Raw genomic sequence first — 15,894 nt, forward strand, 5'->3', positions numbered from 1 at the left:
AAATGCTTTTAAAACTGAGTGGATGTGGTAACACCCCCTATGACACCTGAACCTACAAGACCAGCCCCCTTTCCTGTGAATGCACAGGATCAAGGGTTCTTACTTGCTCCCCTTTCCCTGTTGGCTATTCAGAGGCCTTATATGCGAGATGTGAGCCCACCTCAGATTGCATGCTTCCAACATGAGTTGTCTGAATAGGCAGATTGAATGGTTAGAGACCCCATCCATGTATTCTTGGGTCTTGGGAGGTATCAGGAAAATTAATGAAGAGTTGACAGTGGAATCCTTATAATGTGCTATTTATTTCTTGCTTATAAATTCCTGCATTACAAATAAAGCTATTGGTGGCCATAGCCAGAGAATCAGAATCTCAGATCATACACATCACATTGCAGGGGATGTACACCAATCATGTTACAAGTCATAACAGTACATGTCATACATTACGTTATATTATTTTTCAGCACAGTCATTAATGGACTTATCTCACTCTTGCTGTGTGTGGATCATCAACATACAGAGCAGCATTCTTATGACCAGGCATAAAGCACTGGTTATCATGGCCTGTCTGCCTTATATAGCTGTTTATTATTTAAAGGTCCCATCTGTAGATCTCAGAGGGATTGTGTACAGTGTGCTGACTGTGAATACTTCTGGAGGCTGCTCCTTGGTGAAGAGCCTTGATGAGATACTGGACTTAACTAACTCAAGGCCAACTCACTCAAAGTTGGTGCATCCGTTCGGACACTCTTGTTGTCTGGACCAGGCTGTAAAATCTGTGTGCTGCTGAAGACATGGCTGCAGCCATCATAGCTGGTAGGTTTCGTGGTCGCTTATCTGATGTTTACATGAACAGATAGTATGTTAGCTGGCCTCCTAGAAATGGGGGGAAAGGGAGTGTGAAAGGAAAGAAACCCTTTAAAAAATGGCTTGTGTTTTACTATGGAGAAATCTGCACACCTTTCCATCTGTTATTACTACATACTTCATCTGGCACTAGAGAGCTTGTGAGGAACAAAATCCGTAAGACCAGAGGAAGCCTATAACACACCTTGAAAACACCAGCCTGCCTGAACCACGTGATCATCATTTGAGGCCAGCAGTGGTGGGGTAGCAAAGGCAGGACAGCAGTGCTCACCTGGCTTCCAGGAGCTGAGTGTTGCTGCCTCTTACCCAGAGGTCAGTGTGGTGCATGCACGGTGGCAGAGCCAATCGATCACACCTGCCGCCATGCTTGTGCTGCAAGGAGCTTCCCCAACCTCTCTCCTTCCCCAACCTCTCTCCTTCCCCTCTCAGTAGGTGGCAGTGATGCTAGGAATCTGGCATCCCGGTGTGCGACACTATTCTGCATTTACCACCCCACGGATTGCTTCTGCCTGAAGCTCTCCTCCATATCTCTCTGTCACCTGAAGTTAAGTAGAAGGCTACTGGGGAGAAGGATTTTTTTTTTAAAAAAAGTTACCGTGGCGTCCCTTCTGTGGAATGCCCTCTCCAGAGAAACTTGCCTGGAGGCTATCTTGTTATTTACTTGGGCGTTTCAGTGTGTAATGTAACAAAGCAACCCTACGCAGTCAGGGAAGAGAGAATTGAAGGCAGTCAAACCACCAGATCCAAACCCTACTGGGCTTGTCCCCACAGTGTAGAAAGGAAGGAGTGTAATTTTTTATTTTCTCCCCCCTCCTTTCAGACGCTTTCTAAAACAGGATTTCCCCCTCCCTTTGAGATCAATTGGAGATAAATAAATTATGCCCTGGAGTAGTTTTATCTCTGTTCAGGGAACATGGTGGAGGGAGGAGAGTTTGTTTGTTTGGTTTTTAGTTTTTATTAGGTAAAGTATACGTAAGAGTAATGATACTTCTTCAGAGAAAAATTATATAACCTGACAAAGAATAACACACAACAAAAAAACAGCACTATACTAGGGTTGTAAGCAACTAAATCATATCAAGAGACTCATTGGAATGAATGAACGTGACTAGCTGAAGTCCATTAATAAGGATGCATCTACTCTGAGCAAAACCTACTCCAATACAACCCTAAGAGTCTTGCTACTAAATTCTATAGTGAATTCCTAAATAGAATATCTCCTTACTTTAGTTCATGCGGTTGTAAAACCATATTGTATTTTTGAAAATGAGAAGCTTGTCTCATAATAGTCAATAAAAGAAAACCAGTTTCTCATGAATTAGTCCTGTTGTCGCCTCTTTCCTCTTGTTCTGATAGACTGTGTGAGTTTGGCTGTTAAGAATTGCACTGGCTGCCAGTTAGCTATTGGGCTAAGTTCAAGGTGCTGGTTTTGGTGTATAAAGCCCTATACAGCTTTGGGTTAGCCTGTGGAGAGGGAGATCTGAAACATGTCCATTGGGACATCTTCCCAGGAATCCTAGGATTCTGTTCTAAGTCACCTTGATTGTGATTTTAGCTCTTTTGCGGGGTTTGGGGTTTGATTTCAATTGCTGTTTTTCAGTTTTATGGCTTCGTTTTCAATTGCTGCACCTGCTGTTTTATTTTAATTTTAATTTTGCCGTGATATTGGTTCTATTGTTTTCTTCTATGATGCCTTGAGAGATTTAGCTGAAGACTAGCATAGAACACATTTATAAACAAGCCAACAATTGAGTTCCTGCAAACATGCCCTCTGAGTATTCACAAAGAATGTGTGTGTGGGAGGGGGAGTTGCTTCTTCCACCCACGGCTGAGGACTCTCTTGCCCCCAAGGTCTTCTGCAGCTCTTAAGCCCTTCAGTGCAGTCATTGTGCAAACCAATAAAGTTTTTCTCCTGCTCTCATAGTACTAGAACCTCAGGCCATCCAATAAAACTCGATGCTGGAAGACAGCACATATTTAAATTATGGAATATGCTACCGCAAGATGCAGAGATAGTCAGCAACTTGGATGGTTTCAAAAGATTAGACAAATTCATGGAGGATAAGGATGTCGGTGGCTACTAGCCACAATGGCTACATTCTCCTTCCACTGTCAGAGGCAGTATGTCTCTGAATACCAGTTGCTGGGAATCACAAGTGGGGAGAGTGCTGCGGCACTCAGCTCCTGTTTATGGGCTTCCTATAGGCATCTGACTGGCCAATGTCAGAACACAATACTGGACTAGAAGGGCCTTGGGCCTCATCCAGCGGGGGTCTTCTGTTGTTCTTCTGTTGTCTCCATCTTTTTGGCTTCTTGACAGATGGCCTGCAGACAAGGGATAATAGGTGCATGTGAGGACCTGCTCAAGCAGAATCAAGGTGGGAACACACAACAATTCAAGTCTGGGTGCTCACATAGTCCAATACCCTGCTTCAGTTTTTGTCACCCTGGGCTCCTTCTGGGAGGAAGGGCAGGATATAAATTAAATAGTTATTAGGTGTTGCACTAGGGTCTGGGAGACCAGGGTTTGAATCCCCGCTCAACCATGAAGCTCACTGGGTGACCTTGGGCCGGTCACTGCCTTTCAGCCAAACCCACCTCATAGGGTTGTTGTGGGGATTAAATGAGGAGGGGGAGAACCATGTATGCCACCTTGAGCTCCTTGCAGAAAAGGTGGGATGTAAATGCAATAAATAAATAAATAAATAAAATAATTGTTCACCCTATCTTTAATTCAAAGGAGAAACTTAAAAATGGTCTGGCCTATCACAGATCCCTGGCACAAACTTATGAAGCTTTGGAGCCTGCCCTTCATTTGTAAAACACGTTCACACAAACATCAGGCCCAGAGGATCTGTGCACAGAAAGGGGAGGAGACTTATTTTCCACCCATTCACTCACACACAAACACACACTGTAGCTTGGAGGTGGTGGTGTAAGGCGATGTAGTAGAAAGTTGGAAACTACCAAACCTGATTCCATAAACCAAGGGTTGGAAACATTTCTCAACCTAAGGGCCACATTCCATAATAGGCAAGCTTTGGGGGGGGGTACATGCCAATGGTGGGTGGGGCCAGAGACAAAAATTGGGTGGGGACAATGACTGTGATTCATATTTTTGTATCATAGTCTATATTCCAGCCAGGCAAAATTCAGAGGTTCTTACACACACACACACACACACATCCCTCCATCCTCTAGGCAAGCAAGAGGTGTTATTACGGTTGAAGGACACATTCCACCCAGGTAAAAGCACTTGAGCTGGGCCAGGGAGGATGCATAGGACACTGCCTTATACTGAGCCAGACCTCTTGGCACAGTAACTCTAGAAAGAAGGGAACAGGGTAGCCACTGCTATTGCTCCTTAAATAGTATTATGCACCAGAAGCATTGTCAGGGTCTAGGGGGATTGAGCCCTGAGTCTTTTGCCCTAGGTCCTGAACCTCCCCTCTCCCTGCCCCTACTCCATCCTCTTCTGTAAAAAGTGCCATTGAGATCCTAGCCATAGCAGTTGGGGTGATAATGGTGGAGAAGTTCATTGTGACCATGAAACTTACTGGGTGCCCACGGGCCAAGCACTCCCTTGCAGCTAGCCCACCTCATAGGGTTGTTGTGAGGAGGAATATAGGAAAAGGACTCATACCGAGTCCATCCAGCTCAGTGTTGTCCACACTGACTGGCAGCAACTCTCCAGAATTTCAGGCAGGGAATTCCTCTCAGCCCTACCTGGAGGTGCTGGGGAGAGATGCCTCCTGCCGGAAACCTTGGAGAGCTGTTGCCAGTCAGTGTAGACAATACTGAGCTAAATATGTACAAATGTTTATATTGTTGTAATCTGCCCTGGGCTCATGCTAAGGGCAGGTAAGAAACCGAATACATGAATAAATTTGGGTCCTAAAATCTATGATTATCTCTGAGTGAGGGAGTGGGTGAAAAATGTTTTGAAATTTTCCCTTTCATTCTCAGGTAGGCTGGAGAAGCCATTGGTAGCACTGAATGACTGTGAAGCATTTATTTAAAGTATATGTTTATTTTCTTGATAGCTGAAGACAGTCTGGGGACTTCTTGAGATGGTATCTCAGTGAGGAATGCAAAGTCAAATTCCACATTCCCTTTGATAAGGCCGCCTGACTTGCTTTGCCTGTCGTGGCATGTTTATGCAAGAGAATAATTGAAAATGCAGAGTTCATTTCATGATACTGGTTGAATGTTTCCAGTCTTGTTTCCATCAATCTTTCTTTTTTATTTTTCATTTAAAGTTCTTCTTTACTTGGCAGCAAAGACTGTCCAGAATTTTATGGGCTCTAGTTCATGAGCCCAACCAGCCAAAAGAAAAGATCATCATCCTCTTGTGCCTGTGAAAAAAGTATTCCCATCCAAATTGTCAGGCTGCAGCAATCCATGCCAAAGAACAACATGCAGGAGCCTAAAGAACATTGAGTTCCTTTCTCTGAAGCCCTGCGCTGAGCTTGTTCTACAAGGCAGAGCCTAGATTCTCTGCTAGCTCCCCACAGTAGTCTTACTTCACGCTAATGAAGTTGGCTGGGCTCTGTAAACTGAATTATCCCCCACAATAGTTTGATCAAATTTCAAATTCAGATGCTGCCAGACTCCTAACAAAGGGCTCATCCAGACGACTGCAAAATGTGTGACACGCCCGTTATGTGTGTTCATTATTTTTCGGTTGTCCAAATGACGTCTCGCGCTGTTACGCATTTTCGCGGGTTAAATCCGCTCCTTGCAATACCGGCAAAAATGCGATTTGCTGTTTAAAATTGGGAATATCCACTGTGCCTTCAGGAGTTAGGATGCAATACTGCGGACTTTACAGCTGATGGGCGGTTCTTGGGCGTTTCCCCTTGCCCCTTCTCCTCATTCCAGCCAATCACGTATCTGCACTTTTGCGCATGTGTGAGAATAAGCCCGGGAAAATTGAACCAATCATCGCAATGGTGGGGTGTTGGGGGGGGTCTGCAACTACTGCTCAGATGCATTTTATTATTTGCCAGCCTGCAAACTGGGTGAGATCTGCAATGCACAGCAAGCGAGAAAGGGGGGATGGTCGGTTTCAGTCTGCCTCCAAAAGCCTTGTCAATTTCATTCTACTTGCTGGGGTTTTTGCTTCAAATCAGAAAAGCATACATTCTTTAAGTGTAATATCGCAAATGCAAACAAGAAGAGGGCTTCTGGTCGGTTTTACACCTGCTCCAGAAAGCTTTGTCAATTTCATTTTCCGGGAAGGAAAGGGAGGAGTGGAGGTGACATGTTTCTTGCTTTTTTGGAGAAATAAGTGCATTGCCAGCATGTGTATCTCCTTAAATATCAATAAAGGCAGAAAAGCATACATTCGTTTAAGTGTAATATCGCAAATGCAAACAAGAAAAGGCTTCTGGTGGGTTTCAAGCCTGCTCCGGAAACCTTTGTCAATTTCATGGGAAGGCAGGCGTGAAATCGACCAGCAGCCTTTCCTTCCCAGGCTAGAACTCCTTTACAGCCATATTGTGCTTTGATGCAAAGGGGGAGAGGAGCATACGTAATTTTTTTGCTGACCAATTGGTTGATAGGGGGAGGTTTTAGAGGCGGAGCTTGGAAAAAGCGAAAAGAATGTAGGGGTCTTACCGCTGCGTGTGCGGGTGCAAAAAAATGTTTTATTTTAATTGGGAAAGAGTGAACTAAAAGGCAAAGTGAGGACTATCAGATGACAAACCAAATATGGAAACCGTGGATTATCCCGCTCCATTTGGATAAGCCCAAAGATGCCAGTGGTGGCAAAACCGGGTCTGAATGCCTCTCTCCCCACCATGCAATACCCTGGACTAAGCTCCTGTGGACCCCTAAACCCTGCCTCTCTGTCTTATTCCCTTCCCCTAACCCTCCCTGAGGCAGGAAAGGGCAGGAGCTGAGCCAGGGAGGAGAGAGAACTTGCAAGAAGCCTCTGCACAAGGCATCTTTTTCCTTCCTGATGCCTATAATGCTGCCATGGCAGCATCCGAAGCAGCCTAGTAGTAGGGGGAGGGGGAATAGGGCACCCCCCCCAAGCTGTGCTTCACCCCCTCTAGAATTTTTTGGGGAAATACCTTCTTTTTAATTTGTGACATGGCAGACAATGACAACCTCCATTTAAAGAATAACAGCTTGTTTTAAGAACAGCAGCAATTTAAGAATAGAACCCTCTGAAAACTTCAGTGAATAAGACAGGGCGAGTGCACAACCAAAGCATCATCCGGAAGAGCCCACAAAAGTCTGCTCTCTCAAGACTTTCCCTGACTGAGGGTGGATTTTGCATGATCACAATCGCCCTATCATTACCTAAGTGATCCTGAAAAAAACAGCCCGTATAGGAACATGACCCTTGAAGAGTTAAATATTAGAAATTTGTATTATGGGCTACAGTTAGACTCCACCCCTTGGACTTTCCTTTGCTCTGTGTTTTCATTTTCATGATACAGGTTGAATGTTTCCAGTCTTGTTTCCACCAATCTTTCTTTTTTATTTTTCATTTAAAGTTCTTCTTGGCAGCAAAGACTGTCCAGACTTTTATGGGCTCTAGTTCATGAGCCCAACCAGCCAAAAGAAAAGAAAAGATCATCATCCTCTTGTGCTTGTGAAAAAAGTATTCCCATCCAAATTGTCAGGCTGCAGAAATCCATGCCAAAGAATAACATGCAGGAGTCTAAAGAACATTGAGTTCCTTTCTCTGAAGCCCTGTGCTGAGTTTGTTCACCTGAATGAACCTTGTGGGCCACTGAGAACTGTGGCATTCAGGTGGCTCACGGTGTGTCTGTAAAAATACAATTAAAAATTCTACGTCTAACACAGTACATTGCAATTGCTACAACAGGCAGAACAATCATTAATTGGTCTGCCAAGATCCTCAGCAATTTTCAAGTGATCCATGGAGAAAAATCATTTGGGAAGAAAGCACGCCCGGGAAGCCAGCGAGCCGCCTCCTCCCACCTCCACCCCCTGACAGTGCAGCAAGCCAACAACAGGGCGACTCTGAGGGGGAGGCAAGAGGACTGCAGGCCGCCGCCACCACTATCATTGCTGCCGCCATCCAGAGGCCCCGTGGCTTTTCAATGGAGGAGCAGCCCCGCAGCAGCAGCAGCATTCGCCATTTCGTATAAGATTTCTAAACTGTCTGAGGAGTTTTTTCTCCTCATCGCAATCAGCAATTTGAAAAGGCCAGAATTGTCAAAACAATGTCTTGAAGCAGGAAGGTGACATTCACACACTGAAAATAAATTCTATTTCTTTAACAAATGTGTGTTCGACTTATTTTCTTTCGAGATCTCTCCCCCCCACCCCTGCTTCTTTGCCAATGTTAAGCAAGCCGGAAGGGCCGTAGCTCAGTGATAGAGCATCTGCCTTGCATGTAGAAGGTCTTAAGTTCAATCCCCAGCATCTCCAGGTAGGTCAGGGAGAGACTCGTGCCTGAAACCCTGGAGAGCCCCTGACAGTCAGTGCTGACAGTCCTGAGCTAGATGGGCCAATGATCTGACTTGGCATAAGGCAGCTTCTGATGTTCCTATACAGTAGGGCTCCACTCATATGGCGGGTTACGTTTAGGACCCCTGCTGAAAAGCGAAAACTGCTGAAAAGCGGAAGTCATTGAATAGAATGGCGTGCGACGCCTGAAAACCGCCATAAAAGTGGAACAAGCACCGTATGAGTGGGGCTTTAGTCTAATTGCGTCTAATTGAGACCGCAGCATTAGAGAAGTGCCGTAAAGTGAAGCGCTGTAAAGCGGGGCCCTACTGTACATAATTTGGAGAGGAAAACATCATGAAATAGAAAAAAATACTGGTTTTTTTAGCTTTTTTCATTCCTGTCCCCTCCACCCATCTGTAATTTGTACATATGTCCTGCCCATCCTTTCAGAATACTGGCCTACCTTACAGGACTGTTGTACCATTGATAAGATCATGTATGCGATGCCTGGCACTCTGAAGGCCCTGACACTGAGAGTAGGTCAGATGGAATTACTGTCATGTCGCCTGTGTCAGTTCCCCAGTAGGACCCAGTACCATCTTCTCTGTGTACCACTGATGGACGGGTGTTCTGCAGTGATGTGAGAAAGGAAGACTTCTACGCATATTCAGCCAAATGTGCTTCAAACTCTCCTTTAGATCTTCCCACATGAGCAAGGTCAGGATGGAGCCAGTGCATGTGGGAACACTGGGAAAATCTCCTGTACATTTTATCCCTCCCACTACCCCACATTTAAATGCCAACATAGTAAGGTAGCCATGTCTACTACTTTACAAAGGACAGTCCTTGTCTGAAGGACTGCCAGTGGACAGTCCTCTGTCCTCTAAAGAACCCTCAGAAAGGAACCAGGGGCCTTGACGTTGACCATCAACAGTTAGCAACAACTCCCTAGCAAACTGAGCAGGCAATACAGGTCATCTGATCACAGTCTTCCCTATTATGGTGCAATGTATCATATTTTTATTTAAATTTCAACAAATATTTCTAAATTTGTATCTCTCCGTTGAGAGTAAAGCATCAACACTCATAACAAGAAACCTGAACCAGTGGCAGGCAATAGACAGAAAAGGCAACCTATTCTTCCCTCACTGATTCCTTCTTTAAAAGTAGCCACTTGCTGATATGCAGATTGTTTTTCTCAGGCTTTACTTCCTTCCTCCTTTATCTTGTTAGTTAGATAGATGGTGTGTCTAAGTGCCAGCCTCATGATTCTATAATGCCACATATATGCTTGTACTCAGAATCGCTTTATTTCCCACTGGTAATAAACCTTACATTTCTTTACTTTTTCAACCACCAGACTACTCATTTCTGCATCCTGCTGCAACATATACCAGACACCAATACTCTACATATAAAGTAGCCTATGCAAATTTGATGCAAACCTGCGCCCTCTTATTGGGTGGTGCGTAACTGGCCAACCCCTTGTTTAACTGTTTGGGTTATTCTTCCCCTCATTTTCTTTGCCCTTGAGCAATTTTGATCTCTGCATGGAGATAGCAGACCATTTTCTGTCATAGTCATTGACCCTATTCCAGAGCATAATAGACTCACCAATAATAGTAATAATAACTACTACTACTACAACAGCAACAGCAGTAACAACCTTGTACATTGCAATGATACATGTACTTTGCATATATATTTATAATAAATTAAAAGCAACATATGATTGTACATTGTCTTGATACTTGTTCCAGCCCTACCAGAGAGACTGCATTGCAATAAAATCTTCTGTATTACGGGGGACGCACCAGGGACATCTGCTGTTTTCAGACTGATTACTTTGCAAAGCTTTCTCTGTATTGCGTTACATCTTCTTTCCTCAGAAGTGCAAAACTATGTGCTTGGGTGGGGGGTGTCAATGAAGCTAAAGATGATGGGATTTGTTTCCTATAAACAGAACAATGCGAAGAACAAATATCCTTTTGGACAATGGCTTACTGAGTAGGTGACTTTTCTTGTTCTTTGGGAGTCTCCGCTTGCTTGCCCTGCGTAAAGTCAAAATGCCCCTGGGAGTTGCTTTTGTGAACAGAAGCACCCCCTGACTGCCACTTAAAGGATTTCTCTGTGATCTAAGCAAAGGCACTAGCCTGATAAAATAGGGGCATTCACAGAATGTTCACAGGCATTCAAAGCTGTCAGAAATTACGCACTGACATGGATTTCTTTTGGGTCAGTGGACTAGAAGGAAGCAGCAGCAAGATATCTGATGGAGTGAAAGCTTGGAACAGCTTCTGCAACCAAATGTTGTTGGGCTGCAACTCCCATCAGCTCCAGCCAGCACAAGCAATGGTCAGGGACGATGGGAGTTCTAATCCAATCACATCTGGAGGGCACCAAGTTGCTCTAGAAAGTTGGCCTGGAATGTTGCATTCTGAAAGTAACTCGTGAATCGTATCCTGCTGGTAGGCAGAGTGGGGTGCAAAGTAAGGCACCTTCCTCAGGCAGCAGATGCTGGGGAGTGTCACATCAGAGAGAGAGTTCTGTAACCTCCTATGTGGTCTTTCCCGTCCTCTTGAGCCGGTGCCCCAGAGGCAGTGATGTGTGCTTGCTGCTGTCCTGGGCTTGCTGGCTGTCTTGTTTAGTCACCTTTCTCAAACAAATTACAGTCAGTGCAACTGGGAAAGGCTCCTGGCTGCTCTAGCACCTGAACACAGAAGGCATTGTCTACGTGTATGTGTTGCTCTGCCAGGGATGGGTGAGAATTTCAATTGTTTGCATTTCAAGTAGAATTTATCAAATTTGCAATTTCCAAAACAATAGAAGAAGCAAAACACACACAGCCATCCTTCAAAATCCACATTTATTAGAATGTTGGGATGCAATTCGCCAACTAAACAATATTTACAAAAATGCGTGTATTGGGGAAAATGTGCGTAAAATGAATATATGAGTGAAAATAACAGGCAAAAAGGCATGATGTGATGAAAAATGGCTGGCAAAAATGTGTAGCTTTGTCAAAAGTGCTTGCAAAATGTGTTCGTCTGGAGAAATCTGCACTAAAATAGTGAGAATTTTCATGAGGATTTTTTTTTAAAAAAATTGCAGATTGTTGCAGAAATGTAGAGAACTGAATTTAGCATTGGAAAAATGAGAAACTGAGAGAAACGAAATTGGCAGATCTTTCCATCCCTACACTCTGCTCATATGATACACGCTGGTGCCTGCACGGTTGCATTACAGCATCAATTTGAGTGGGAAGCAAGCAGGCAAGCAGTGAGGAAGCAACAGTGCCCAAGGACCTAGGCCTTGCCCTGGCTGCTTTAGCTATCCTGTGGCCCTCAGGTGCCCTCAGGTGTGGTGGATGCAGTGGTGCCTATTGGGATCAGGAGGGTGGAAAGCAGGGAGTAGGTGGACAGAGAGCTGATGAGAGGCAGAACCAAGTCATTCTCATTTTGTCCCCACCCTTCTCCCTGCTGAATTCCACAAGGGGAACAATGAAACTAAGGAGCTGACAAGCAGTAAGATGGCAAGCAGATGGGGGTTGGCTGAGGGCAGACAGAAGTTGCCGAGGCAGTGGCCCATTTGGACCAGCCTCCACAGGGTGGAGGAAACTGTCCTGCTGCCAGCACTGAAGTAACATTATCCTTCATTTGGAAATGGAGAAAAATAAATTAGGCCATCACAGCATCTTGTTATTCTGGGCGCTATAAGAATGTGCTTTCCCACACTGCACCCACAGTCTAGTTCCCAAATATCTTCTTCACTTTTCACACCCATAAATAAATGTCAGCGCAACTACAAAGGCTCTCTTCTTTCCTGCGGTAGAAACGCCATTTCTTCTTAACCAGAGACCTTTTCAGATATTCATGCGGGGGATCTTGAATGCATGTGGGAATGCAAGATGCATCCTGATGACAAGGTCTGTCCTGACTAGGGATGGGGGAGAAATTTGCAATATGAGAACTGAAACACAGCCATCCTTTGAAATTCACACTTATCTGAATTTTGGGATGCAGTTCTCCAACCAAACCATGCTTACAAAAAATGCATACATTAGGGAACAGTGTGCATAAAAATGAACATATTATTATTATTAAGTTTATTTCTACCCCGCCTTTTGGCCAAAAGGCCCTCAAGGCGGCTTACAAAAAATAAACACAAATATAAAAATACATCAATAAAAAAACAATACAATTTACAAAAAGCAGCAGTTACAACATCCAATAATAATACATTAACAAATCACAAAGCAAAAATTCACTCCTCTCTCTTCTTGGCCTTCTACAAAGGCGCCCAGGAGAAAAGATGGGAGACAAATGCTCATCTCCAAATGGGCAGAGACACATACAAAAGCAAGAAAAATTTTTCTAGAAGGAACAGAGAGAGGAAGCTGGCTCAGTAATGGCGGATGAGGGAAATAGCAGTGGAGTCAATACCGTCCCGGGAAACGTATTTCTCCGGCGAACCTTCCCAGTCTAGGTTCAAGGCATACTCTTCTCCGGGCTCCCAGGCCCAAGGGTCACATTCCGTTGTGAGGAACCTGGCCCGCTCCTTGTTTTCCTTATATATCTGGGTTATGACCCGATTCTTCTCATCCATAAAGTTGTTGTGAAGGTCCTCCAGCTTCCTGAATCCAATGTAGTGGACAACCAGGCTGCCCACCATGAGGAGTATACAGTAGCCGAAGAGCCGTCCGTTTTGGCGATGCTTCCTTTTGACCTCGGGACCCGAGAACGGCTCGGAAGAGGCCTGGTGGAACTGCTGCCAGTACCAGAGGTCCTCATCGGGCTCTGGAGCACTCCTTTTCCCAGACTCAGCAAAACCAAAAGGGCTCCTCCTGGAACTGCTGCCATGGTGGCTGCCTGGGGCCAGCCGGGCTCCTGGGGCCATTTGGAAGCTGTCGTAGATCCTCTTGCTGCTCTCTTTGCTCAGCAGCTGGTAGGCCTCATTGAGCTTCACAAACTGGCTGTGCAGGTCAGGGTTCACTGGGTCACTGTCCGGGTGGAGTATGATGCAGCTGTTTATTAGCCCTCTGTTTATTAACGCTGTTAGTTTATTTCACATATTAGTGAAAATGACAGCTGATATAGCACAGTGGGGAGGAAAGTCTGGCTGGGAGGCCAGAGTCTGTAAGTTCCAATCCCCGCTCGTGCCTCCTGGGTGTAAAGGGCCAACTAAAGATCACCCCCACAGTGAGTGGCTCAGGGGTTATGTGCCCTGTCACCTGTGCAGCCGTGGGCAAGCTGCATAGTCCCAAGGAGCCCAGTTGCTCCCCAGCTGGCAGTTGCGGACAAGGAAGGGGCTGGCTTGTGCAGCTGTGGCAAGCGGGGCAGGCCCTAGCCAGCTGGGGAGGACTAGCCTCAGAGGAAGGCAATGGTAAACTCCCTCTGAATACTGCTTACCATGAAATCCCTATTCATAGGGTAGCCATAAGTTGGGATCGACTTGAAGACAGTTCATTTCAATTTTTTCATTAGTGAAAATAACATACAAAATGCATCATAGTAGAAGAAACTGCTTGTAAAATATGTACATTAGTCAAAACTGCCTACTAAAATGTGTATGTTTGGAGAAATTTAGGAACATAGAAAGTTGCCTTATATTGAGTCCATCCAGCTCAGTATTGTCTACACTGACTGGCAGTGGCTCTCCAGGGTTTCAGGCAGGGAGACTCTCCCAGCCCTACCTGGAGATGCCAGGGATTGAATATGCATGCAAAACGGATGCTCTACCACTGAGCTATAGTCCTTCCCCTTGACTGAAAATGCTGAAGAATTTTCATGAGGATTTAAAAAAAAAATCATAATTGCCGCAGAAATGTGGAGAACTGAATTTAAGACTGGAAAAATGAGAATCTGAGATAATCAGAATGACATATTCTTTCCATCCTTAGTCCTGACCTATACACATTCATTAGAATGTCTGTAGAACACGGGTGAGGAGTCTGTGGTCCCCCTGGATGCTGCTAGATTACATCTCCCATCATTCTTGACCATTGGCCATACTGGCTGGGGCTGATGGGAGTTGGAGTGCCGATAATATCTGGAGACCTACAGGTTCCCCACCCCTGCTATAGATAGCCCCTGCGCATGCAGCAGTAAGCGTGGCGGCATCTTTCCACAGATGTTCTAATACACGCACCCAAGTTTGAGTAGTGTTCAAAACTGCAGTGCCGCCACCCCATAGCAGGGATTAGACTCGATGGCCTTCTAGGCCTCTTCCAACTCTATGGTTCTATGATTCTGTCTGGGAGAAACATAATTACATAGAAGGTAGGTCTGTCAGAGCAACTACCCATGATAGCTCAGGCAGCAACTTCCATATATAGAAGAGGTATACTGTATCAATACTTACCAGGTCCTGGGGACTAGCCTGACCTCTGTAGTGCATGCATTGGTAACCTCAGGGCTGGATTACTGCAATGCACTCTGTGTGGGCTGCCCTTGGCCCTAGTTCGGAAGCTCCAGCTGGTGCAAAATGCGGCAGTCAGACGGCTGATGGAAGTACATGGCCAACAACATGTGACACCACTCTTAAACCATCTGCACTGACTGCCCATTCACTACCAAGCAAGTTTCAAGGTCATTGTATTAATTTAGAAAGCCCTGCACAACTTAGGTCCAGGGTATCTTAGGGAATGCCTGAACCCTTATATCCCAGCTCGATCACTGAGATCATCTGCAGGAGTGACTTTCATCATTCTCAGAGTTGGCAAAGCTCATTTAGCATCAACATGTAATTGAGCCTTCAATGTCATCGGCCCAGTTCTCTGGAATGCTCTGCCAACAAAGATTCATCAGGTGCCTTCTGTTTTAACTTTTAAACCCCTGCTGAATACCTTTCTGTTCTGCCAGGCTTACACAGGCATTTAAGAAGATGCCCTTTCGCAGTAGTTGACTTTTGGTTTTATTGTGTTTTTAATGTTTTTATTGTATGGTTGTTTTGTTTTGAACTTGTTGTAAACCACTTTGATGTTTTTAATGAAATAGCAGTATACAAATTAGGGTTGCCAGGTTCCTGGCCTGAGACTGATCCTGTATCTTTAGGAGAAGAGAAAGTCAGCCAAGTGCAGGTGTCTTGCAACACTGTAATGGGAAAAATCACAAGGTGGAATTCTCCCTTCCCCCTGCACAATTTTTAAAGATACAGAAGACCTCTTGGAGGCCGGGCCTGGCAACGAAGAGGTCTTCTATATCTTTAAAAGTTGTGCAGGGGGAAGGGAGAATTTCACCTTGTGGTTTTTCCCATTACAGTGGTGCAAGTACACCTGCACTTGGCTGACTTTTTCTTCTCCTAAAGATACAGGATCAGACTCAGGCCAGGAACCTGGCAACCCTAATACAAATGTATTTATAAAATAAACAAACAAACTGAGGATTGCTATCACATGCTTCAAAGTAGCAATTGTTTTGCCATGGAACAAGATAGAATACTGACAGCGGGAGAGAAAGGAAACATGGCCATCAGCTCTGCTAAGAAGCCAGCTCCATCAGGCTGCTCCCTCCATCAATGATCATGTGGCAGCAGCCATCCCATCAGGCTACAGATGATGGAGAGAAAGGAAGCAGGGCCACTCTATTGGCTCTGCTG

At 45.0% G+C, this 15,894-nt stretch overlaps 1 protein-coding gene across 1 annotated transcript; it reads right to left on the reverse strand.

Moving 5' to 3' along the window:
• Positions 1–12,699: 12,699 nt before the first annotated feature.
• LOC133363120 (dnaJ homolog subfamily C member 4-like) lies at positions 12,700–14,602 on the reverse strand. The gene is made up of 2 exons (XM_061582237.1): positions 14,599–14,602; positions 12,700–13,349 (listed from the first exon to the last, which is right to left on the reverse strand). Exons 1-2 carry the CDS (start codon positions 14,600–14,602, stop codon positions 12,700–12,702), a joined length of 654 nt encoding a protein of 217 aa, XP_061438221.1.
• Between the last annotated feature and the right edge of the window lie 1,292 nt (positions 14,603–15,894).

This window comes from Rhineura floridana, chromosome 8 (assembly GCF_030035675.1).
Source record: "Rhineura floridana isolate rRhiFlo1 chromosome 8, rRhiFlo1.hap2, whole genome shotgun sequence".
NCBI classification, from domain to species: domain Eukaryota; kingdom Metazoa; phylum Chordata; class Lepidosauria; order Squamata; family Rhineuridae; genus Rhineura; species Rhineura floridana.